This window comes from Oncorhynchus mykiss, chromosome 17 (genome assembly GCF_013265735.2).
Source record: "Oncorhynchus mykiss isolate Arlee chromosome 17, USDA_OmykA_1.1, whole genome shotgun sequence".
Classification (NCBI taxonomy): domain Eukaryota; kingdom Metazoa; phylum Chordata; class Actinopteri; order Salmoniformes; family Salmonidae; genus Oncorhynchus; species Oncorhynchus mykiss.
In genome coordinates, this window is record NC_048581.1 from 28094947 (window position 1) to 28120560 (window position 25614).

Consider the following 25614-nt stretch of genomic DNA (forward strand, 5'->3'; position numbering starts at 1 on the left):
CAAAGAGTTGTCTTGTTTCAAGGGAGGGGCAGCTAGGCGTTCATTCATTACTCATGGTAATTATAAGGCACAACAATGAAGGTGTGGCATGATTGAGAGATTAAGACTTGAATAGAACTGATTTATGAGACATAACATTCTTACTATGTAACCATACCTTTAAGGTGGGGCTCCTCCTCCTTCCAATTATCGTTAATGACAATTAAGTAATCGTACTGACATTCTGATCAACCCAAACTCAACAAAACAATAACATGGGATGTGTAAAACAGAAATATAACTAATGACTAATTATGACGATTATCATAATGTAAAACCAGTAGAGCCATTTTATTTTGAACATGTTACACCTTCATATTACTGTACATGAGAGTACTGACCTCAAGTGAAAACGCTGTATGTAAAGGCGATTCTCCCTGAGATGTTCTCTCTTACAGTGTATTACAAAACAGAAACATTCTCAAATGACTGATATACAGTAGTTCTACTACAGAATGGCTTGAAATCATCAGATGTAACAATATTGTGAGGAGCTTCCAAACAAATGTTCTCTGTGTGAATGGTAAACAAATAGAAAAAGAGTAACTTTAAAATGTCTTTATTTATCTCAGTCTATTCATCTGCAACACGTCCATAGAGCAAACAGTGTGTAAACATGCATTTTATCTATGTGAAGAATGTCCATTATTGTGCACTCTGTCTAGCTATAAAGGTCATACTGCCAACAGACCAGGTGCAAGAGGAATCTCAGACATTCACAAATGATTGACGATGCTGAAATGTGAATGACTGACTTACTCTAGGAAGACAACTTTTCAGTCAAAATAAATCCATTATAGCTCTATAAATTACTCCCTTCAACACAAAAGCAATTACAGTACTTATTCTTATTATGTTCCTTCATTCCTTCTGTGCTACTGACACATCAGTTCTTTGTACCACATTAACGTGTTTCCTGAATAAAAAGCAGAGAAATTCCACAATGCCCAGGTTAGAAAATGAACCCGGCTTCCTAAAATGTAGTTAAATAATAATCTCACTTGGGTTGGACTATTAAGACCTTGCTCTCAGAGGTCAAATGTCCGTCAGTGGGCCTCAAGGCAGAAGTCTCAGCCCTTAACCACAGATCTAGGATCAGATCACCCTACACTAAATCCTAACCTTAACGATTATGGGGATGAAAAAAAATCGATTATGACCCTGGACCAGTAATTATTATAGGGCCAACTTCTACCACCTCCATTGAACAGGTGGCTGGTTGGTCCACCGAGTCCGACCACCACTGGCCTCCTGTGAGGAAACAGAGAGAGAGAGATCCCCATTGACATTTCCCATTGTCTTTAGTCCTCTGATAGCTTCTCTTCTTACTCTCCCCTCCCACCAACCAGCTTGCAGAAAATAGAGTCATCTCTTTGGCACAGATCAGCAGGGGTGTCAAACTCCACCACCTTCCCAGAATGCATCACCAGCACCCTGTCGGAGTCCAAGATGGTGTTGATCCTGTTGACAGAGAAAATCAAGGTGTCAAATTACGTTATAAATGTACCATGAAAACTTAAGTTATGTATAATTCATTTAAATGTCTACTAAAGCACTTAAGATTATTATGTAAAGTTGTGTTCATCGAGTCATTTACCTATGGGCAATGGTGAGGACGGTCTTGTCTTGAAATGTCTCTCTGATTGTCTGTTGTAGCAGTTTGTCCGTCTTTTGGTCAACGCTGGCTGTAGCTTCGTCAATACACAGAATCTATAGAGAGGAAACAATGGTTGAGAAATAAAGCCATGTTAGTTTTTTATTTCACCTTTATTTAACGAGGTAGGCCAGCTGAGAACAAGTTCTCATTTACAACTGCGACCTGGCCAAGATAAAGCAGAGCAGTGCGACAAAAAACAACACAGAGTTACACATGGAATAAACAAAAGTATAGTCAATAACAAAAGAAAATCTATATACAGTGTCTGCAAATGGAGTAAGGAGGTAAGGCAATAAATAGGCCATAGTAGCGAAGTAATTACAATTTAGCAAATTAACACTGGAGTGATAGATGTGCAAGTAGAAATACTGGTGTGCAAAAGAGCAAAAAAAGTAAATAAAAACAATATGGGGATGAGGGAGGTAGTTGGATGGGCTATTTACAGATGGGCTGTGTACAGCTGCAGCGATCAGTGAGCTGCTCAGATAGCTGATGCTTGAAGTTAGTGAGGGAGAAGTCTCCAACTTCAGCAATTTTTGTAATTCGTTCCAGTCATTGGCTGCAGAGACCTGGAAGGAAAGGTGGCCAAAGGAAGTGCTGGCTTTGGGGATGACCAGTGAGATACCTGCTGGAGCGCGTGCTATGGGTGGATGTTGTTATCGTGACCAGTGAGCTAAGATAAGGCAGAGCTTTACCTAGTAAAGACTTATAGATGACCTGGAGCCAGTGGGTCTGGCGACGAATATGTAGCGAGGGCCAGCCGACGAGAGCATACAGGTCGCAATGGTGGGTGATATATGGGGCTTTGGTGACAAAACAGATGGCACTGTGATAGACTGCATCCAGTTTACTGAGTAGAGTGTTGGAGACTATTTTGTAAATGACATCGCCGAAGTCGAGCATTGGTAGGATAGTCAGTTTTACGAGGGTATGTTTGGCAGTGTGAGTGAAGGAGGCTTTATTGCGGAATAGGAAGCCGATTCTAGATTTAATTTGGGATTGGAGATGCTTAATGAGTCTGGAAGGATTGTTTACAGTCTAGCCAGACACCTAGGTATTTTTAGTTGTCCACATATTCTAAGTCAGAACCATCCAGAGTAGTGATGCTAGTCGGGCAGGCGGATGCGGGCAGCGATCGGTTGAAGAGCATGCATTTAGTTTTACTAGCGTTTAAGAGCAGTTGGAGGCCACGGAATGAGTGTTGTATGGCATTGAAGCTCGTTTGGAGGTTTGTTGACACAGTGTCCAAAGAAGGGCCAGATGTATACAGAATGGTGTCGTCTGCGTAGAGGTAGATCAAGGAATCACCCGCAGCAAGAGCAACATCATTGATATATACAGAGAAAAGAGTTGGCCCGAGAATTGAACCCTGTGGTACCCCCATAGAGACTGCCAGAGATCCGGACAACAGGCGCTCCGATTTTACACACTGAACTCTATCTGAGAAGTAGTTGGTGAACCAGGCGAGGCAGTCATTTGAGAAACCAAGGCCGTTGAATCTGCCGATAAGAATACGGTGATTGACAGAGTCGAAAGCATTGGCCAGGTCGATGAAGACGGCTGCCCAGTACTGTCTTTTATTGATGGCAGTTATGATATCGTTTAGTACCTTGAGCGTGGTTGAGGTGCACCCGTGACCAGCTCGGAAACCGGATTGCACAGCGGAGAAGGTACGGTGGGATTCAAAATGGTCAGTGATCTATTTGTTAACTTGACTTTCGAAGACTTTGGAAAGAAAGAGCAGGATGGATATAGGTCTGTAACAGTTTGGGTCTAAAGTGTCACCGCCTTTGAAGAGGGGGATGACCGCGGCAGCTTTCCAATCTTTAGGAATCTCTGACGATACAAAAAGAGAGGTTGAACAGACTAGTAATAGGGGTTGCAACAATGGTGGCAGATCATTTTAGGAAGAGAGTGTCCAGATTGTCTAGCCCAGCTGATTGTCTAGTAATTGATATGGATGGTTGAATTCAAAGCCATGATAGTACTTGGTATGGATGGATAAATTCAAAGCCATGTTAGTAATCAATATGGATGGATGGTGTGGGCTGGTTCTTACATTAGCTTCAGTCAGCAGAGCCCTGGCCAGACACAGCAGCTGTCTCTGTCCCAAAGAGAGAGACTTGCCCCGCTCTCCCACCTCAGCACCAAGACCACCTAAGATACACAGATGTTAGTGAGGACACCTGACCGATATCTTACAGACAGAAACATGAACTAATTACTACCGTCACTCTCTTCCTTCCTTGTTCTTTCACTCTCACTTGGTTTGATACCAAACGTGAAAGTAGAATTAATGTCTTACAGGTACTAAACATGCTATGTTTTTTTTTAATGGGTCTAATCTAGGGCTGTGGCGGTCATGACATTTTGTGATTGTAAAGCAAATATCTGCCGGTCTCACGGTAATTGACCGTTAATTAACAAACACATTTGGCATCTCCTGGCTTCCACACTGATGCAGACCTTTGGAACCTCTACATTTTAAAAAGTCTAATAAACCTATGTAATATAACCTACACCATCACAATAAATCCATTATTTATTTTAGACAGGTCTAAAGAAACATGATATGAAGAAAATGCAGTCTATTTCAGAAGAACAGAAACGCATACTCTGAGTTGTCGTTATGTTAGGCCCTGATCTGGCTTTGCCATATGGCTGTGGGCGACACTAGTTCAATTAGCAGACAAGATTTGCTTAGAATTCAGTGGCATTATTTTATAGTGTGAAGAATACAATTCAAAAAGAATACATACAGTATTTAGGTTGGAGTCATTAAAACTAGTTTTTTCCACCACTCCACAAATTTCCTGTTAACAAACTATAGGTTTGGCAAGTCGGTTAGAACAGATTATTTCACTGTATCACAATTCCAGTGAGTCAGAAGTTTACAAACACTAAATTGACTGTGCCTTTAAACAGCTTGGGAAAATTCCAGAAAATTATGCCATGGCTTTAGAAGCTTCTGATAGGCTAATTGACGCATTCTGTCTCCTAGAGATGAACGTACTTTGGTGCGAAAAGGGCAAATCAATCCCAGAATGACATCAAAGGACCCTGTGAAGATGCTGGAGGAAACAGGCACAAAAGTATCTTTATCCACAGTAAAACGAGTCCTAGACATAACCTGAAAGGCCGCTCAGCAAGGAAGAAGTCACTGCTCCAAAACCACCATACAAAAGCCAGACTACGGTTTGCAACTGCACATGGGGAAACAAGATCGTGCTTTTTGGAGAAATGTCCTCTGGTCTGATGAAACAAAAATAGAACTGTTTGGCCATAATGACCATTGCTATGTTTGGAGGAAAAAGGGGGAGGCTTGCAAGCCGAAGAAAACCATCCCAACCGTGGCGCACGGGGGTGGCAGCATCATGTTGTGGGGGTGCTTTGCTGCAGGAGGGACTGGTGCACTTCACAAAATAGATGGCATCATGAGGACGGAAAATTATGTGGATATATTGAAGAAACATCTCAAGACATCAGTCAGGAAGTTAAAGCTTGTTTGCAAATGGGTCTTCCAAATGGACAATGACCAAGCATACTTCCAAATTTGTGGAAAATGGCTTAAGGACAACAAAGTCAAGGTATTGGAGTGGCCATCACAAAGCCCTGACCTCAATCCTTTAGAAAATGTGTGGGCAGAACTGAAAAAGTATATGCGAGCAAGGAGGCCAACAAACCTGAGTCAGTTACACCAGCTCTGTCAGGAGGAATGGGACAATTCACCCACCATATTGTGGGAAGCTTGTGGAAGGCTACCCGAAACGTTTGACCCAAGTTAAACAATTTAAAGGCAATGCTTCCCGAATACTAATTGAGTGTAAGTAAACTTCTGACCCACTGGGAATGTGATGAAAGAAATAAAAGCTGAAATATATCACTCTATTATTATTCTGACAGTTCACATTCTTAAAATAAAGTGGTGATCCTAACCGACCTAAGATAGGGAATTTTTACTTGGATTTAAATGTCAGGAATTGTGAAGTTTAAATGTACAGTGAGGGAAAAAAGTATTTGATCCCCTGCTTATTTTGTACGTTTGCCCACTGACAAAGAAATGATCCGTCTATAATTTTAAATGGTAGGTTTATTTGAACAGTGAGACAGAATAACAAATAAATCCAGAAAAACGCAGGTCAAAAATGTTATAAATTGATTTGCATTTTAATGAGGGAAATAAGTATTTGACCCCTCTGCAAAACATGACTTAGTACTTGGTGGCAAAACATTTGTTGGCAATCAGAGGTCAGACGTTTCTTGTAGTTGGCCACCAGGTTTGCACACATCCCACTCCTCTTTGCAGATCTTCTCCAAGTCATTAAGGTTTTGAGGCTTACGTTTGGCAACTCGAACCTTCAGCTCCCTCCACAGACTTTCTATGGGATTAAGGTCTGGAGACTGGCTAGGCCACTCCAGGAGATTAATGTGCTTCTTCTTGAGCCACGCCTTTGTTGCCTTGGCCGTGTATTTTGGGTCATTGTCATGCTGGAATACCCATTCACGACCCATTTTCAATGCCCTGGCTGAGGGAAGGAGGTTCTCACCCAAGATTTCATGATACATGGCCCCGTCCACCGTCCCTTTGATGCGGTGAAGTTGTCCTGTTCTCTTAGCAGAAAAACAGCCCCAAAGCATAATGTTTCCACCTCCATGTTTGACGGTGGGGATGGTGTTCTTGGGGTCATAGGCAGCATTCCTCCTCCTCCAAACATGGCGAGTTGAGTTGATGCCAAAGAGCTTCATTTTGATCTCATCTGACCACAACACTTTCACCCAGTTGTCCTCTGAATCATTCAGATGTTCATTGGTAAACTTCAGACGGGCATGTACAGCGGGGCAAAAAAGTGTTTCGTCAGCCACCAATTGTGCAAGTTCTCCCACTTAAAGATGAGAGGCCTGTAATTTTCATCATAGGTACACTTCAACTATGACAGACAAAATGAGAAAAAAAATCCAGAAAATCACATTGTAGGATTTTTAATAAATTAATTTGCAAATTATGGTGGAAAATAACTATTTGGTTGGTCACCTATAAACAAGCAAGATTTCTGGCTCTCACAGACCTGTAACTTCTTCTTTAAGAGGCTCCTCTGTCCTCCACTCGTTACCTGTATTAATGGCACCTGTTTGAACTTGTTATCAGTATAAAAGACACCTGTCCACAACCTCAAACAGTCACACTCCAAACTCCACTATGGCCAAGACCAAAGAGCTGTCAAAGGACACCAGAAACCAAATTGTAGACCTGCACCAGGCTGGGAAGACTGAATCTGCAATAGGTAAGCAGCTTGGTTTGAAGAAATCAACTGTGGGAGCAATTATTAGGAAATGGAAGACATACAAGACCACTGATAATGTCCCTCGATCTGGGGCTCCATGCAAAAATCCCAGAACCACACGGGGGGACCTAGTGAATGACCTGCATAGAGCTGGGACCAAAGTAACAAAGCCTACCATCAGTAACACACTACGCCGCCAGGGACTCAAATCCTGTAGTACCAGACGTGTCCCCCTGCTTAAGCCAGTACATGTCCAGGCCCGTCTGAAGTTTGCTAGAGAGCATTTGGATGATCCAGAAGAAGATTAAATTCTCCCAATCTGACCATATGACACCAAAATATAACTTTTTGGTAAAAACTCAACTCGTCGTGTTTGGAGGACAAAGAATGCTGAGTTGCATCCAAAGAACACCATACCTACTGTGAAGCATGGGGGTGGAAACATCATGCTTTGGAGCTGTTTTTCTGCAAAGGGACCAGGACGACTGATGCGTGTAAAGGAAAGAATGAATGGGGCCATGTATCGTGAGATTGAGTGAAAACCTCCTTCCATCAGCAAGGGCATTGAAGATGAAACGTGGCTGGGTCTTTCAGCATGACAATGATCCCAAATACACCGCCCAAGCAACGAAGGAGTGGCTTCGTAAGAAGCATTTCAAGGTCCTGGAGTGGCCTAGCCAGTCTCCAGATCTCAACCCCATAGAAAATCTTTGGAGGGAGTTGAAAGTCCGTGTTTCCCAGCAACAGCCTCAAAACATCACTGACCTAGAGGAGAGCTGCATGGAGGAATGGGCCAAAATACCAGCAACAGTGTGTGAAAACCTTGAAGACTTACAGAAAACGTTTGACCTCTCTCATTGCCAACAAAGGGTATATAACAAAGTATTGAGATAAACTTTTGTTATTGACCAAATACTTATTTTCCACCATAATTTGCAAATAAATTCAATAAAAATCCTACAATGTGATTTTCTGGATTTTTTTTCTTCTCATTTTGTCTGTCATAGTTGAAGTGTACCTATGATGAAAATTAAAGGCCTCTCTCATCTTTTTAAGTGGGAGAACTTGCACAATTGGTGGCTGACTAAATACTTTTTTGCCCCACTGTCTGTATATGTGCTTTCTTGAGCAGGGGGACCTTGCGGGCGCTGCAGGATTTCAGTCCTTCACGGCGTAGTGTGTTACCAATTGTTTTCTTGGTGACTATGGTCCTAGCTGCCTTGAGATCATTCACAAGATCCTCCCCGTGTAGTCCTGGGCTGATTCCTCACCGTTCTCATGATCATTGCAACTCCACGAGGTGAGATCTTGCATAGAGCCCCATGCCGAGGGAGATTGACAGTTCTTTTGTATTTCTTCCATTTGCGAATAATCACACCAACTGTTGTCACCTTCTCACCAAGCTGCTTGGCGATGGTCTTGTAGCCCATTCCAGCCTTGTGTAGGTCTACAATCTTGTTCCTGACATCCTTGGAGAGCTCTTGGGTCTTGGCCATGGTGGAGAGTTTGGAATCTGATTGATTGATTGCTTCTGTGGACAGGTGTCTTTTATACAGGTAACAAACTGAGATTAGGAGCACTCCCTTTAAGAGTGTGCTCCTAATCTCAGCTCGTTATCTGTATTAAAGACACCTGGGAGCCAGAAATCTTTCTGATTGAGAGGGGGTCAAATACTTATTTCCCTCATTAAAATGCAAATCAATTTATAACATTTGTGACATGCGGTTTTCTGAATTTTGTTGTTGTTATTCTGTATCTCACTGTTCAAATAAACCTACCATTAAAATTATAGACTGATCATTTCTTTGTCAGTGGACAAAAGTACAAAATCAGCAGGGGATCAAATACTTTTTCCCCTCACTGTATTTGGCTAAGGTATATGTAAACTTCCGACTTCAACTGTAGCTGAATAAAATAGACAGGATGCTTTCACCAAACAATTTCTGAGGGAGTGCGCTATTCTGTGTTGAGGGGTTAAAGAAATACACAATTTTAGTTGTGATACAAACTTTGGGCTACATGTTTTGATTTGTAATACAATCTAAGGCTGCAAGATGCGAGTAAGGAAGATTTGAAAAAAGTTGCATGAAAGGCATGAGCTCTGCTTTGTTGCTTGCACAGGCTGCACACACTTCATCAGTCTCTCATTCACAATTTGACAAGCACTTGATAATGCCTCAAATTTCCCGGTGGCATCCCCCTAGTGTGGCCGTAATGCCCCCTTAAAAAAACAATGCCTTTCTACAGCCAGTGGCAGTTGTGCGCTTGGTCTGAATATACAGTGCATTCGTAAAGTATTCAGACCCCTTCACTTTTTCCACATTTTGTTACATTACAGCCTTATTCTAAAATGGATTAAATTAATTTTGTTCCTCATCAATCTACACACAATGACAAAGTGAAAACAGGGTTTTAGCATATTTATTACAAATAAAAAACCTTTTAAAAGCAATGAGGCTGATCATTGACTACAGATCAGAACATGTAGCTTAAAATGTTGATAAACATTGGGCTATTTCTTCACATTATAAGCACGAATGTTCCAAAATGCAATCAATTAGCAGGAAAACGCAATTCGCAAAAGTGAGCATAAATGCGATTATGCATGCAATTCTTTATTATAAAGGTGTATTTTTATGGTGAAAATTATTTCCCCCAAATTTGAAACTCGCGTGCCGCCTATGTATGCACGTTAGGCTCTACACCGGTCATTAAGCAGATTAATGTGCTTCATTTTAAGAAGTTATTTGGCCACTTTAGTTGTGATTCAAACCTTATCAAAACATATAGGCCTATGGGCTTGGCTACATTAGGTGTTTCCTGCCTTAATGCACACAAGCGGCATCATTCACAATTGATAATATATCATTCACAAGTGATAGGCTAATCATGTCACCCATTAGACTATTCTCAAATCAAATCAAACTGTCACATGCGCAGAATACAACAAGTGTAGACTTTACCGTGAAATGCTTACTTACAAGCCCTTAACCAACAGTGCAGTTCAAGAAGAAGAAAATATTTACCAAGTAGACTAAAATAAAAAGTAATAATGAAAAGTAACACAATAAGAATAACATAACGAGGCTATATACAGGGGGCACCGGTACCGAGTCAGTGTGCGGGGGGTCAGGCTAGTTGAGGTAAACAAATGAAGGGGGGTTAATGTAAATTGTTTGGTGGTAATTTCATGAATTGTTCAGCAGTCTTATGGCTTGGGGGTAGAAGCTGTTGAGGAGCCTTTTGGTCCTAGACTTGGTGCTACAGTACCTCTTGCCGTAGCAGAGAAAACAGTCTATAACTTGGGTGACTGGAGTTTCTGACAATTCTATGGGCTTTCCTCTGACACCACCTATTATATAGGTCCTGGATGGCAGGAAGCTTGGCCCCAGTGATGTACTGGGCCGTTCGCACTACCTTCTGTAGCGCCTTACGGTCAGATGCCAAGCAGTTGCCATACCAGGCGGTGATGCAACCGGTCAGGATGCTCTCGATGGTGCAGCTGTAAAACCTTTTCAGGATCTGGGGACCCATGCAAAATCTTTTCAGTCTCCTGAGGGGGTAAAGGTTTTGTCGTGCCCTCTTCACGACTGTCTTGGTATGTTTGGACCATGATAGTTCGTTGGTGATGTGGACACCAAGGAACAAGAAACTCTCGACCCGCTCCACTACAGACCCGTCGATGTTAATGGGGGCCTGTTCGGGCCGCCTTTTCCTGTAGTCCACAATCAGCTCCTTTGTCTTGCTCACATTGAGAGGTTGTTGTCCTGGCACCACACTGCCAGTTCTCTGACCACCGCCATATAGGACGTCTCATCGTTGTCGGTGATCAGGCCTATCACTGTTGTGTCGTCAGAAAACTTGATGGTATTGGAGTTGTATTTGGCCACACAGTCGTGGGTGAACAGGGAATACAGGAGGGGACTAAGTACACACACCTGAGCGGCCCCAGTGTTAAGGATCAGCGTGGCAGACGTGTTGTTGCCTACTCGTACCACCTGGAGGTGGCCCGTCAGGAAATCCCGGATCCAGTTGCAGAGGGAGGTGTTTAGTCCCAGAGTCCTTAGCTTAGTGATGAGCTTCGTGGACACTATGGTGTTGAACACTGAGCTGTAGTCATTGAACAGCATTCTCACATAGGTGTTCCTTTTGTCCAGGTGAGAAAGGTCAGTGTGGAGTGTGATTGAGATTGCGTCATCTATGGATCTGTTGGGGCGGTATGCGAATTGGAATGGGTCTAGGGTGTCCGGGAGGATGCTGTCGATGTGAACCATGACCACCCTTTCAAAGCTCTTCATGGCTACTGACGTGAGTGCCACGGGGTGGTAATCCTTTAGGCAGGTTACCTTTGCTTCCTTAGGCACAGGGACTATGGTGGTCTGCTTGAATCTATGCACTTAAATAGCAAATGAAGGAAACCTTTCCCGTGATGAATTTTAATGCCAGCCAGGGAGGCTATACTTCTGTTTTAAAGCAAAGCAATGTGTTTAATATTAGGGAAGCCTAGCTTACAGAAAGCTGATGGGATCCTCCTCTTTTTAATAGAGGCCATCAAAACACTGTTCTCTCCCACAATTTCATATCCTATAGAAATGTTGCGCAACATGAGTTCATGAAGTGTTTGATTTGATTTCTGATTACATTTGCATTGCTGTCAGAGTGATTAGAAGGACAATAGAGTGCTGAGTACCAGGCAGTTAGAAAGTTTGGTAGGCTACTAATGACCATCAGCAGCATCAGAGCTTGGAGAAGCCTAGTTACCATGACTAACGGTCACATGGAATTTGACTGCCTTCATGACTCCTGACTGCCGGTGTGGCGGTAATATGGTCACTAACAGCCCTAGTCTAATCATAGAATGACATATAGATGGATATATTACATATAGAATCGCTATTAATGTCATATGATCGCCGTGTCATAACTTTTATCATGTATTAACTTTTAATGTGGCATAAAAACAACCAGTCATGAAGTTTTCACTTGATTGTGAAACAATCACTTCAAAAGGCACTCCTTTTAGCTACCCACGCATGTTTGTCCACTCACAAAATAATTCCAGCATCCAGTGCACCCGCAATTTTCTGAATGGAAAGACAAATCTGTTACAAAAAAAACTAAAAGTGTAATGACATTCAGCGATTGTCATTAGGCCCACTACTCTTGTAGCCCGAATTGATGCATCCAATGCTGTACGTGCGCATCTGTCACTTATCTCCGCCTTCGCAACATTTTTGTGTTCTCTTCGAACCACAGCACAATTTGAAGGGTATGCGGACCGATTTTAAGTCAACTCGTTCATTTTCATGCAGCTGACATGCGGTAATGTTAAATAATGGTGTCATTGCATATAGTTTTCTTGGCATTTCCTTTTAATTATTGCAATGGGCAACGTTTTACCAGGACGGCATTCCACCACTAATTATTTTGTCGGGACATGTTACCGGAATGTACCGGCTTACTTTCACCCATGTTTGATACCCCTCTTCTCTCCATTGGTCTCTCATTCTGTTTGTCTGTTTAATTCAACTACTCCTCCCATTTCTTATCCGCTATATCACCCTTTCATTTGCATGCTTTTTCATCATCCATCTCCCTTCTATCACCATCACAATTTCCCTCCTCTATTGTCCTCAATCCTCTCCCACCCTCCCGCTTTCTCACCGATGCGGTTGATGACAGGGCTGAGGTGACAGTGTTCCAGGACCTCCAGTAGCCGGGGGTCAGGGTGACGTCCACATGGGTCCAGGTTCTCCCTCACTGTCCCGCTGAACAGGAATGGGTCCTGGGGGATAATGGCCAGTTTGGACCTGCAGGGGGAGCCACAAATACAGTGTGAAATATTGATCTGTCAACTACTCTAGATTCATGAATGAATGAAGGAACACAGATTTCTTATATTTCAAAATATGCAGACGTGCACGATGAATGTCGTCACCTATAAAGGGCTTTTATTACAGATGCACAGATCACCATCCAAGTACACAATAATGTTGAGTCTAGCAGTTGGAAAAGTACAAAAAACATTCAAATCTATTATCATCATATCACCACCATATTCATCAACATCATCTCTTAATCCTCTCACCTGAGCTGGGCCAGTCCCACCTGTCTGGTGTCCACTCCATCCAGTAAGATCTGACCCTGGTTCAGCTCCACCATGCGGAAGAGGGCCAGGAACAGGGTGGACTTTCCTGAGCCCGTCCGGCCCACCACCCCCACCTTCTCCCCAGGCCGGACCACCAGGCTCACCCCGTCCAGGGCGTTGGGCAGCCCCTCTCTGTAGCACAGCACGGCCCCACGGAACTCCACCCAACCCTGCTCCGGCCACGAGGTGGGCACCTATGGTAAAGACGGAAGTAGATGGGTCCTCAGTCATTTAACAAATGTACTTGTTTTCTATTCCCCTGAGTGGCCACTTCAGTAAGAAGTAACTGACCAGGCTAAAAGACCCAAAAAACTTGAACAAATAGATTTAGTAATTTTAGAAATAACATCTATCCAACACCTCATAAAGACAGCCACTGAAAACCTGCCACATAACCTTCTAAAGGTCTACAGAGTGGTGTACACTTCTGACATAGAAAAAAATGAATTATGAAACCTCTTCAATGAGGTGCAGCTGAGTGGTATGCTATAAGACACACGCCCTCACAGGACTCCTCACCTGTGGGTTGCTGTGTTGTGGCTCAGTGGGCAGGGTGGTGGAGTACTCCTCGGTGCGCTCCACACTCACCAGCTGCAACTCTGTCTGGGTGAAGCTGAAGATGAGGCTTGACAGCAGGCCTGTGATGGACAGAGCATAGGACAGGGACAGACCCACCAGACCTGGCAGGGAGAACACCCATATGACAAACAGTCATTATTAAGGCCAAGACACAGCAAACAGGACATGTCTAGAGTATACTCAATACAAAACAATATTGCCCTCAGAACAGCCTCAATTCGTCAGGGAATGGACTCTACAAGGTGTCAAAAGTGTTCCACAGGGATGCTGACCCATGTTGACACCAATGCTTTCCACAGTTGTGTCAAGTTGGCTGGATGTCTTTTGGGTGGTGGACCATTCTTGATATACACGGGAAACTGTTGCGCGTGGAAAAACCCAGCAGTGTTGCAGTTCTTGACACAAACTGTGCGCCTGGCACCTACTACAAAATATTTTGTCTTACCCATTCACCCTCTGAATGGCACATACACAATCCATATCTCCATTTTCTCAAGGCTTAAAAATCAATTAACCTGTCTCCTCCCCTTCATCTACACTGATTGAAGTTGATTTAACAAGTAACATCAATAAGGGATCATAGCTTTCACCTGGATTCACCTGTTCAGACGATGTCATGGAAAGAGGTGTTCTTAATGTTTTGTACACTCAGTGTACATATACTGATACTATTTCTAAATTCTCCTCTACACCAGCCTCAACAACTAGTAGACATAAACAGTGTAATCTGAGTCAAGGCCTGTGTTGTGCTAGGTCTGTGCTGACTATGGGACACATGCTAACACGCTAGCTGGCTGCTCACCTGAGTCGATGGATTTGAACTGGTGCTGGACGACGGCGATCACGCCGATGCCCGTCACCACGACGACGCCGATTATCTGCAGGCGGATGTCCAGCCACTGCATGGCGGCGTTGCAAAGGAACAGACAGCGCTGGTTCTGCTCCAGGCGCCGCTCATTCTCCTCCTCGAATCTGGAACCACAACAGACAGAGAACATGAACCTCCTTCCACTCAAAGGTTACCTAATTCATGCATTGATAGCAATATTTCAACTGTAACCGCAGGCAGACAACTGTGTATTTATACTGAAATCCTATTCACTTATTTTTACATTTTCAAATATTACAGTAGTAGCCAGCACAAAAAACATGTTTCGGCTTGGACCTTGGACTGGTCCTAGAGAGGTACAGGTTAAGCAGGCTTTTGTGCCAGCTCAGCACTAACCGCTAACACCCCTGATTCAACTAGCCAAATCAAAGTTGGCAACCACAGATCTAGGTTGGCCTAAAACATCAATTCCTCATTCTAACTTTACCGTCCTCACCTGGAGGCACTGGAACTTGCTCGGATGGTACCCAGGCCACTCAGCGTCTCAGAGAAATGTGAATACACCGGCGAGAGGGTGAGGCTGCACAGACGCTTTAGGTCTCTGGATGTGTGTCGGTAGAAGCGCTGTGTGCAGTGGTAAAGCAGGCCCAGGGGAAGCAGGGGCACTAGGACCCAGGGCAGGCCGTAGCTCATCACTATCAGCATGCCCAGTAGGCCGAAGATGTTAGCCAGCAGGATGTTGAGGAAGAAAGGGAGAGTGTCGTCCACGCTGTACAGGTCGGAGGAGAAGCGGTTAAGGATGCGGCCCAGCGGTGTAGTGTCAAAGAAGGTAACTGTAGCCTGGATTGATATAGAGAGAGGCGGGTCAGGGGTAGTTAGGTGTGTTTGTACTCTATCATGGCAATGTAAATAGTAAACATTACAAACACGTGGATTAAGGTGGTCTAGCAGTCTAAACCGCTGCCTCCCGATCACATATAGCGCTGCAGCATGGGACCAAAGCCTTTTCAGCCTAAAACTAGCTTTCCCACTGTCTCTCCTCTATCCAATAAAGCATTTTTGTTTAAGTACAAAAAAAAGTATGTATAATAATTTAATATATGCCATATATATATATATAAATAATATTTAAGTCACTAGAAACTAGAAATGTGTGGACACACAACAAGTACACTGTAAATTATTTGAAAGCATCAACTCTCACACAGTGGAGGCTGCTGAAGGGAGGACGGCTCATAATAATGGCTGGAATGGCGTCAATGGAGTGGTATAAACCACATGGAAACCACGTCTTTGATGTGTTTGATATCATTCCATCGACTCCATTCCAGCCATTACTATGAGCCATCTTGCCCTCAACAGCCTCCACTGCTCTCACAGCATGAGTTGAACAATGAGAAGTTTTCAAAATTAATCATATTTATGCTACAAATTTAAAATACTGCCTTTGCATGATTGAAACCATGACCATGACTAAAACAGTTTCCCGAGGAGTCAACTTAACAGAAAAAGCCCACCTTGAGGACTGTGTCCAGCAGTCTGTTGTGGACAACCGATGCTGCACGGATGCCTCCATAGGCGAAGAGGAAGGCTCGGATGGCGGTGAAGATCGTGTTAGCCCCCGCAATGGAACCGTAAACCGTCAGATAGAACTTCACCTCTGAGCTTATGTTGGCGAAAGGTGTCGTTTCCATAATACTGACCGGGTGCCTGGAGATTAGGGGAGAAAACATGTATTTTAATATGCAATTGCTTAATAAATCTTGTCATGCGTGTGTGCTGCATCATGGATGTCTGTGGGATTTGACACCTCCATGAAACCTAATCCTTTTACTGCACAATCTAAAATATGTAGAGGCTCTGTATATACAGTGCCTTGCGAAAGTATTCGGCCCCCTTGAACTTTGCGACCTTTTGCCACATTTCAGGCTTCAAACATAAAGATATAAAACTGTATTTTTTTGTGAAGAATCAACAACAAGTGGGACACAATCATGAAGTGGAACGACATTTATTGGATATTTCAAACTTTTTTAACAAATCAAAAACTGAAAAATTGGGCGTGCAAAATTATTCAGCCCCCTTAAGTTAATACTTTGTAGCGCCACCTTTTGCTGCGATTACAGCTGTAAGTCGCTTGGGGTATGTCTCTATCAGTTTTGCACATTGAGAGACTGACATTTTTTCCCATTCCTCCTTGCAAAACAGCTCGAGCTCAGTGAGGTTGGATGGAGAGCATTTGTGAACAGCAGTTTTCAGTTCTTTCCACAGATTCTCGATTGGATTCAGGTCTGGACTTTGACTTGGCCATTCTAACACCTGGATATGTTTATTTTTGAACCATTCCATTGTAGATTTTGCTTTATGTTTTGGATCATTGTCTTGTTGGAAGACAAATCTCCGTCCCAGTCTCAGGTCTTTTGCAGACTCCATCAGGTTTTCTTCCAGAATGGTCCTGTATTTGGCTCCATCCATCTTCCCATCAATTTTAACCATCTTCCCTGTCCCTGCTGAAGAAAAGCAGGCCCAAACCATGATGCTGCCACCACCATGTTTGACAGTGGGGATGGTGTGTTCAGCTGTGTTGCTTTCACGCCAAACATAACGTTTTGCATTGTTGCCAAAAAGTTCCATTTTGGTTTCATCTGACCAGAGCACCTTCTTCCACGTTTGGTGTGTCTCCCAGGTGGCTTGTGGCAAACTTTAAATGACACTTTTTATGGATATCTTTAAGAAATGGCTTTCTTCTTGCCACTCTTCCATAAAGGCCAGATTTGTGCAATATACGACTGATTGTTGTCCTATGGACAGAGTCTCCCACCTCAGCTGTAGATCTCTGCAGTTCATCCAGAGTGATCATGGGCCTCTTGGCTGCATCTCTGATCAGTCTTCTCCTTGTATGAGCTGAAAGTTTAGAGGGACGGCCAGGTCTTGGTAGATTTGCAGTGGTCTGATACTCCTTCCATTTCAATATTATCGCTTGCACAGTGCTCCTTGGGATGTTTAAAGCTTGGGAAATATTTTTGTATCCAAATCCGGCTTTAAACTTCTTCACAACAGTATCTCGGACCTGCCTGGTGTGTTCCTTGTTCTTCATGATGCTCTCTGCGCTTTTAACGGACCTCTGAGACTATCACAGTGCAGGTGCATTTATACGGAGACTTGATTACACACAGGTGGATTGTATTTATCATCATTAGTCATTTAGGTCAACATTGGATCATTCAGAGATACTCACTGAACTTCTGGAGAGAGTTTGCTGCACTGAAAGTAAAGGGGCTGAATAATTTTGCACGCCCAATTTTTCAGTTTTTGATTTGTTAAAAAAGTTTGAAATATCCAATAAATGTCGTTCCACTTCATGATTGTGTCCCACTTGTTGTTGATTCTTCACAAAAAAATACAGTTTTATATCTTTATGTTTCAAGCCTGAAATATGGCAAAAGGTCGCAAAGTTCAAGGGGGCCGAATACTTTCGCAAGGCACTGTAAATGTATCTAAGTATGACTTAAAGCAGTGTGGAGTCGTAAGTGGATTATATAAGAGGAATCACACTGCACATTCGGAGTAATTGGAATCTTATCTAGGGTATCAGTGTTAACGTTGTAACAACCTCTAACTTACATTAGTCCTCCAGGAGAGAATAGCAGCAGATGTGGTGAGCTGTAGGCAGGCGTTAGAACACTCTGGGATGAACCATTGTTATTCAGGTTAGAGATCCAGTGGGACAGCCACCAGTCAGACACATTCTTAGAGGCTGAGGGACAAAGACAGCAAAATGTACAAAACATACACAAGCCTGCAAAGGCAACAGAAGTGTGATGTGATTAAGGAACCAGGTGGTCAGTGTACCTTGCATGAGGAGTAGGGACAGTAGGATGGAGACAGCCAAAGCCCCTCCTACCGCTCTCCAGTAGGCGTGGTAAACCTTCCAGGCCAGCCCGCCCACAGCCTTCTGCTCCTCCCCTGAGAGTGAAGACTCCACCTCTGCAAACAGCTCATTGGACGGACCCTGCTCCTCCTCTCGCTCAATAACATCTGATTCAAGTCAGAATGCATATAAAAACACCTGGCAATTTTTTCATACAATAGTCCACCACTCAATTCAAGATGTAGAAAGTAATTAAATGGAGCTTCGTTCCTCTGCATCAGTGATATTAGCACTGTGTCGCAAGCAATATATTCCCAAAACACAATGCTAAGAGACATTAATGACTACTGTTACCTTTCTCCTTTGCATTACTGTCATTCTTCCGGTTCTTGGGCACTGCTTCTACCAAAGGAAGGACCTCTTCAGGTGTACCTATTTAAATCAAATGAGTTTATTCAGACATATAAATGTGTTAACACAGAAAAGTAATTCATTATTCCATTATCAATTGAAGAACATAAGGCCCAAGTTCACTACCAGTTTTAATAATTGTTCCATTGTCCATGAGAATCACCACATCAGCTTTGTCCACAAACTCTATGCGGTGGGTGCAAAGGATTCTGGTCTTGCTCCTGAGGATTCCCATGATGCATCTCTCCATGAGGTGATGGGCCACGTCAGTGTCTACTGCTGCCAGTGGATCGTCCAGGAGGAAAATGTCTTTCTCCTTGTGTGTTTAAAAGAGAGGGGGAGTATGCAGATGTGTGCAAGAGAGATAAAGACAAAGAGAGAGAAACCTTCAGTACAAAAAGCTAATCATTGAATGTTTTCTGCTATCCAAACTGGTACAAGCTTGCTTGTTAAATCAAGTTGGAGATTCACTGTTCTAGATGGCTGTTGTGTTACCATGGAATCTGGTGAGGACTCTTACCATGTAAACAGCTCTGGCCAAGGCCAGGCGAGCTTTCTGTCCTCCACTCAGATTAACTCCATTCTCTCCCACCTCGGTCCTGTCCCCATTAGGCAGAATCTGGACAAACAAGACAATTCAGTCAAATACTTCCATATGCACTGAGTTTGGAATTTGTGTTTATAACATTCATTGGATATATCACAAATATATTAGGGGTTGTCAAGTAAAGCTTGTACTGGGTCAAAATAAAATGGGGGAGAAAGCTAGCATTGAGGTTGTCTGTGAGGATAAGAGAGATTGAAGCAGAGACAGAAACAAATAAAGAGAGTGAAAAAGAAAAAGAGAGATGCTGAGTCTCACATTGATGTCGTCTGTGAGAGCACAGGCCTCCACCACGGCCTGGTAGAAGGAACTGTTGTAGTCTCTGCCAAACAGGATGTTGTCCCGAACTGTTGCATGCTGGATCCACGGCTCCTGAGCGGCTAGACCGAAACCATCCTCCCTGCCCTGGACGTATACAACACCTCCACGCCTACAGAGGGAAGTAATAACTCAATGATAGATCGAAAAAGGTCACTGAAATAAACAAACAAAACAAATTTACTTGAGCTTTGTAAACTTAGTAAATGAGGCGATGAGCACTACCTGTTGAGTTCTCCAGTGATGGCTGCCAGTAACGAGCTCTTCCCAGAGCCCACCTTTCCCACCACAACAACTAGGGATCCCTGACGGACAAGAAAAAAAGCATTACAACATTGCAGTGATTAGATGGTAGACCCCATGATTTACACGCTGTATAGGTTACATAGTTTGTGATGCAGGGTACACACCTTAGTGATGGTGAGGTTGAGGCTATGGAGCAGCAGACTTCCTTTGGTGGATTCAGTCTCAGAGCCTGTATCTCCCTCTGTGGGTTGGTCTGGCCCCCCAGGCCCCTGCCATGAGAATGTGCCCTGACTCATCACAATGGTGTCCTGGGGGTCCTCCGGGGCCACTGTAAGTTGGAGCCACAAGGTCAATGAAAAACATTCATACACATAATCGCATATCTCACTTTCATAGACAAGAGTTATTGAACATGTATTAATTGATATTGTATGTACAAGCAAAATGTACTTAATTTATGCTGCGCACTCACACACACACACCCACCATGACTGAAGTATGCATCAAGGTCCTGGTTGGGCAGCTTGAGGAAGCGTTGGATGCGGTCCAGGGACACCTTGGCCTCCAGGGTGCCGTTGAGGACCCAGGGGAAGCTGTTGAGGGGGAGAATCAGCATGCCCACTAGAGCCAGAGTGGTGAACACCTGCAATGGAGGAGGGGAAGTGTCCCTATTCGAATTAGTCTCATGTATCCACATCCTCATTGTGTTCCTGGGTCTCAGCTAGTAGGTCTTTCAACAGTTAATAAGTCTCTTCCAATGTCCATTCTGGCATAGCCACCACTTGGAATGTTCTATCCGAAACATTACTTCATACAAGGTGGTATGCTAGTGAGGACATTGGAACAGATTGATTGCAAAATAGTTTGCTGACATTTAAAAGTGAAGCGCTCTAGTTTCACAAAATGAAACATGCCTACCTTGGCTGCAGTGAGCTCGTGGCCGAGCAGCACGTATGTGACGAAGGTGATGATAGATATGACTACGGGTAGAGCTCCCCAGGTGTACACACACAGAGCATCCAGGTACTTAATGGCCTTGAGGTGGGACAGCTCTTGCCTCCGACAATCTGCTATCTTCTGGGCAAAGTAGGCCCCCCAGTTGTAGAACTTGATGACTCGTATTCCAAAGAGGACCTCTGTCATTAGCTGGAAGGCAAGGACAGGGCAGACAGACGACAATGAATGAGTTCACATCTCACATCTGATATCGAAGTATTTTAATATAAAAGCTGTAGGACTAGGTCTACAAGAACCCGTATAGTATGTATGAAGTTGTATAATGCAATTACTACTTTATTACTACTTAATAGTACTACTCTAAACAATAAACATAGTGTCCATATTGATGTTTGCTATGGTTGGTGTGTTAAGATAAAAGTCAAAGATAGCCAAAGCCATAGAGAATTTCTCACCTTGACACGACTATCCTTATGTGTGAGCATGTGCTTGTTATTCTCCATGATCTTCGAGGCCAGCACCTTATTGAGCGGCACCAGCAGCAGAGCCACACCCAGTCCTCCTAGGAAGGCCACGCCCACCTGCAGGTAGAGCAGGTAGAGGGCAATAGAGAACTGGAAGGGCAGACTCCACATCTCGTGGAAACTGTTGAAGAAGTTGACCACGCGGTCCGTGTCCGTGCTCATGAAGTTGACCACCTCACCCAGGGTGAACCGCGCCGCCAAGCCACCGCCGTTGACCCGCAGTGCTTTGCCGTAGATGGAGGAGACGAGGGCGGCACGCGCCGAGAGTGAGACCTTCGAGACCTCAAAGACGAAGAGGTTCCGGATGAGGGCGGAGAATAAGGTGCTAAAGAAGAGGCCCGTGGCACACCAGGCCCCCCAGCTGATGGGGGCCCCCTTCTCCTCCATGTAGGTCACCAGGCTGCTGAGGAGCAGGGGCCCCGCAAAGCCCAGCATGTTGCCTGCTAGCTTCAGCACTCCAAGCAGGTAGTAGCGCAGCCCGAAGGCTTTGTGCAACACTTTTAACAGTCCTACCTCCTCCACTGCTATGCCAGATAGTTCCTCCTGGAGGGGTGAAGTCCATGTTCCATTCTGTAGGCTCCTGCTTGCAGGCCTGGGTGTAGTGTTCCCTCTCTGTGTTGCTGCCCGCTGTTGGCAGTCCTCCCAGCAGCGGAGGAAGTGTCGGCGCACTGCGCTAGTGCGCAGTCTCCGGGGAAGGAGATAGACGTCGCATGGCCTCTCCAGCTCCCCACGCCGCCCACGCCTCAGCAGAGGGTTCAACCACAGGTACAGCAGGCGGGAGATGCAGCCACTGCCATCCTCTGCCACCATCTCTCCCGTGTCCTGGTAGAAACTCTCTGGGATGAGGAGTGAGCTGTCTGCATCATTGACGGACATGGAGGTGTAACTCCATTCACCAACGCAGGGAGCAGCGAAGGCCAGGAGGTAGACCAGGAGAGGGAGTCCCCGGGCGGCTGCTAGCACCAGCCGGGCCACTCTAAGGGGCTCCGCCAGGTCCAGGTAGGTGGAATCCCGGGCGTAAGCCAGCAGGATGACCACCAGGTTAGGGATAGGCAACAGCACCAGCAGTAGTAACATAGAGGGACCCCTGGTTCTTCTATGGATGGACCTCTGGAGGACAAGCAGGGCCCCAAAGTGGACCAGCCAGGCTAGAACGGCACATCCATCAGCCAGGACGTCCAGGTACATGTCCCCCCGGTGGAGGAGGGCCACCAGGACTAAGTCCCCTACAAAGAGCAGGGCCACCAGTAGGGCCGAGGCCACCCTGAGGCCCCAGCCACACGGGGGAGAGGGCCGGAGGAGACAGCATCTGTGTAATGCAAAAATATAAAATGGTAGATGAGCTGTCTGAAATATGGCCTGGCTAGATATAATAACTGATAAAGATGCCGATCTACAGAATGGGATCCAGTACAGACATGAACTTACTGTTCTGGAGGTATGCATCTTTATTTTACCTAGGTGCAATATGGGGGCCTGTATTGCATGCTACTGTATGTGCTGTAGGATTAATAGTGGCCAGAATGTTCTAGCCTATGCCTTGTGATTTTGTGAGCGGCCTGACTGTGACCTAAAGTTACCTCTGAGCACTCAGGTAGACGGCACTGAAGACGGCCACCACAGCGTGAGCCAGGGCTCCCAGAACCAGCTGGTTAAAACAGGGGGTGATGGCTCCATCCCGCCACACTGGGAACGGGTCAAGGGTGTCCGTGTGGCACAGGCCAGAGATTAACTCACTGGGGCCAAAATCAGCCACCACACCTGTCCCCATTCTCCAAGCATCTGGGGAAAAGATATATACACAATTTACACTACTGTTCAAAAGTTTGGGGTCACTTAGAAATGTCCTTGTTTTTGAAAGAAAAGCACATTTTTTTGTCCATTAAAATAACATAAAATTGATCTGAAATACATTGTAGACGTTGTTAATGTTGTAAATAACTAGTAGCTGGAAACGGCAGATTTTTTATGGATTATCTACATAGACGTATAGTGGCCCATTATCAGCAACCATCACTCCTGTGTCCTGTGTCCAATCGCACGTTGTGTTAGCTAATCCAAGTTGATCATTTTAAAAAGCTAATTGATCATTAGAAAACCCTTTGGCAATTATTTTAGCACAGCTGAAAACTGTTGTACTGATTAAAGAAGGAATAAACTAGCCTTCTTTAGAGTAGTTGAGTATCTGGAGCATCAGCATTTGTGGGTTTGATTACAGGCTCAAAATATCCAGAAACAAAGAACTTTCTTCTGAAACTCGTCGGTCTATTCTTGTTCTGAGAAATTAAGGCTATTCTATGCGAGACATTGCCAAGAAACTGAAGATCTCGTACAACACTGTGTACTACTCCCTTCACAGAACAGCTCAAACTGTCTCTAACCAGAATAGAAAGAGTGGGAGGCCCCAGTGCACAACTGAGCAAGAGGACTACAGCACAGTTCTGTACTACCTAGCTATAGTTACACTACATATATAGCTAAATTATTTGTTTTAAGAAATGTGTTTGTCTCTCATTAAGCAGTCTACTGTCAACTCATTTGAAGCCCTCTATGATTCAGTTGCACATGGTTTAGCTAGCTAGCTGTCATATTCTACTGGTCAGCCACACTTGCTTGGGGGGAAAATGTGTAAACATTGGGATGAGACTGGCTAGCAAATCTCTCAACAGCAGCGTGTGTTATTGTTCGTCAAGTTAATTAAACATTGCCTTTTGCATGATATAAAGCGTATATATGGCAAGACTCTCTCTGCAACTTGGGATAAACACAATTGTCAATATAAAGTGAAATACCTGTTTACAGCTTTGGATTTATGGGAGAATGTAGCATTTGGTGGCGGAGCATCAATAGTGTGACAACTTCCGGTGACGAGACAGATATTTTTCTCCAAAGCGTATGGTGCGTTCGCATAATGTATAAAGATTGGAATGAAAGTTACAATAACTTTCTAGATTAGAAATCCAAATTAAAAACATATTTTCGCCCAAAAAATGAACTAATGTAACAACATTTTTTAAATGATTTTTTATTTTTTTTATTTAACCTTTATTTAACCAGGTAGGCTAGTTGAGAACAAGTTCTCATTTACAACTGCGACCTGGCCAAGATAAAGCATAGCAGTGTGAACAGACAACAACACAGAGTTACACATGGAGTAAACAATAAACAAGTCACAACATATTAAAACACTTAGATTTTTCAGGCTACACCATAAATAGAACAATAAAACAATGTATGGTTATTAGTTACATTGAGCATAAAAGACACAGGATGCTTCTCTATATGGAATGTTGTTTTATTCCGTATCAGAAATACCAGTAAGAAAAGTCCTATAAAAGACAGGTATGTATGTATGTATGTATGTATGTATGTATGTATGTATGTATGTATGTATGTATGTATTATGTATGTATGTATGTATGTATGTATGTATGTATGTATGTGTGTCTTTAAAATATGAATATATAATCACAAAGTTGAATAGTTTACAAATAATAAAATGTATTTATTTTTAAATGTAAGTAAACTGCAGGTGAACAGAATATTATTTGGTGACAGACATAGTCACAGGCTATCAATACTATGAAGGCCTACATTGAAAATAAGACATATTATTGGACAAGCTCTGCATTGTGTTTGGTTTGAGGTAGGCTATGTTGTATTATCTGTGTCTCTGTAGATGTGTGTGTGTCAATAAGTCGGATTCGATGGCAACTCTAACATACACAATTCCAAACCTGCACATCTCCTTGTTCCAGTATTGCGCCCCAGGTTTCTTCTTGCGGCCAAACAAACCGCAGAACCAGCCACAACACTTGTTTTTCTTGGGAGCCAGCTCCAGCCAGAAGAGGGGTCAGAGTTCCTGTGAACAAACAGAGCTTGTGAGCAGTGGTGTGTATTCATGAATGCCAAGGGAAGCCAGTCTTTCCCAAGACATTTACCAAGAAAAAAAACATAAAATAATTCATCTTTCATCTCTCTGTGTTTCATAATTTTCCTTCAAATCGCAAGAGGCTGAATATGCAGTATCTCCACTGAGAAAGCATCCACACGACCGAAACAGCGCCCCTCTGCCTCTGTACAGTATGTGTAGGCCATCTATCTGATGCTGTCTGGTCCAAAAGAGTATAACATTGTTGCCGGCTATAG

General features: G+C 43.8%; 1 protein-coding gene across 3 annotated transcripts; it reads right to left on the minus strand.

Moving 5' to 3' along the window:
* Positions 1 to 311: 311 nt before the first annotated feature.
* On the minus strand, positions 312 to 24350 carry LOC110493604 (multidrug resistance-associated protein 7). 3 transcript variants are annotated; one of them, XM_021567965.2, is made up of 22 exons: positions 24258 to 24350; positions 23046 to 23247; positions 21397 to 22774; positions 20903 to 21130; positions 20471 to 20627; positions 20149 to 20312; positions 19964 to 20043; positions 19679 to 19850; positions 19337 to 19435; positions 18943 to 19132; positions 18760 to 18837; positions 18387 to 18572; positions 18159 to 18291; positions 16052 to 16244; positions 15031 to 15374; positions 14508 to 14677; positions 13646 to 13806; positions 13067 to 13320; positions 12643 to 12788; positions 3756 to 3853; positions 1637 to 1749; positions 312 to 1500 (listed from the first exon to the last, which is right to left on the minus strand). In XM_021567965.2, the coding sequence occupies exons 2-22, from the start codon at positions 23234 to 23236 to the stop codon at positions 1365 to 1367; spliced, it is 4671 nt and encodes a 1556-aa protein (XP_021423640.2). In that variant the 5' UTR covers positions 23237 to 23247; positions 24258 to 24350; the 3' UTR covers positions 312 to 1364. The 3 variants fall into 3 exon arrangements, 2 of the variants coding, with proteins under 2 accessions (XP_021423640.2, XP_036805472.1); XM_036949577.1 differs by lacking the exon at positions 24258 to 24350 and adding an exon at positions 23378 to 23436; XR_002469176.2 differs by lacking the exon at positions 3756 to 3853.
* Positions 24351 to 25614: the final 1264 nt, after the last annotated feature.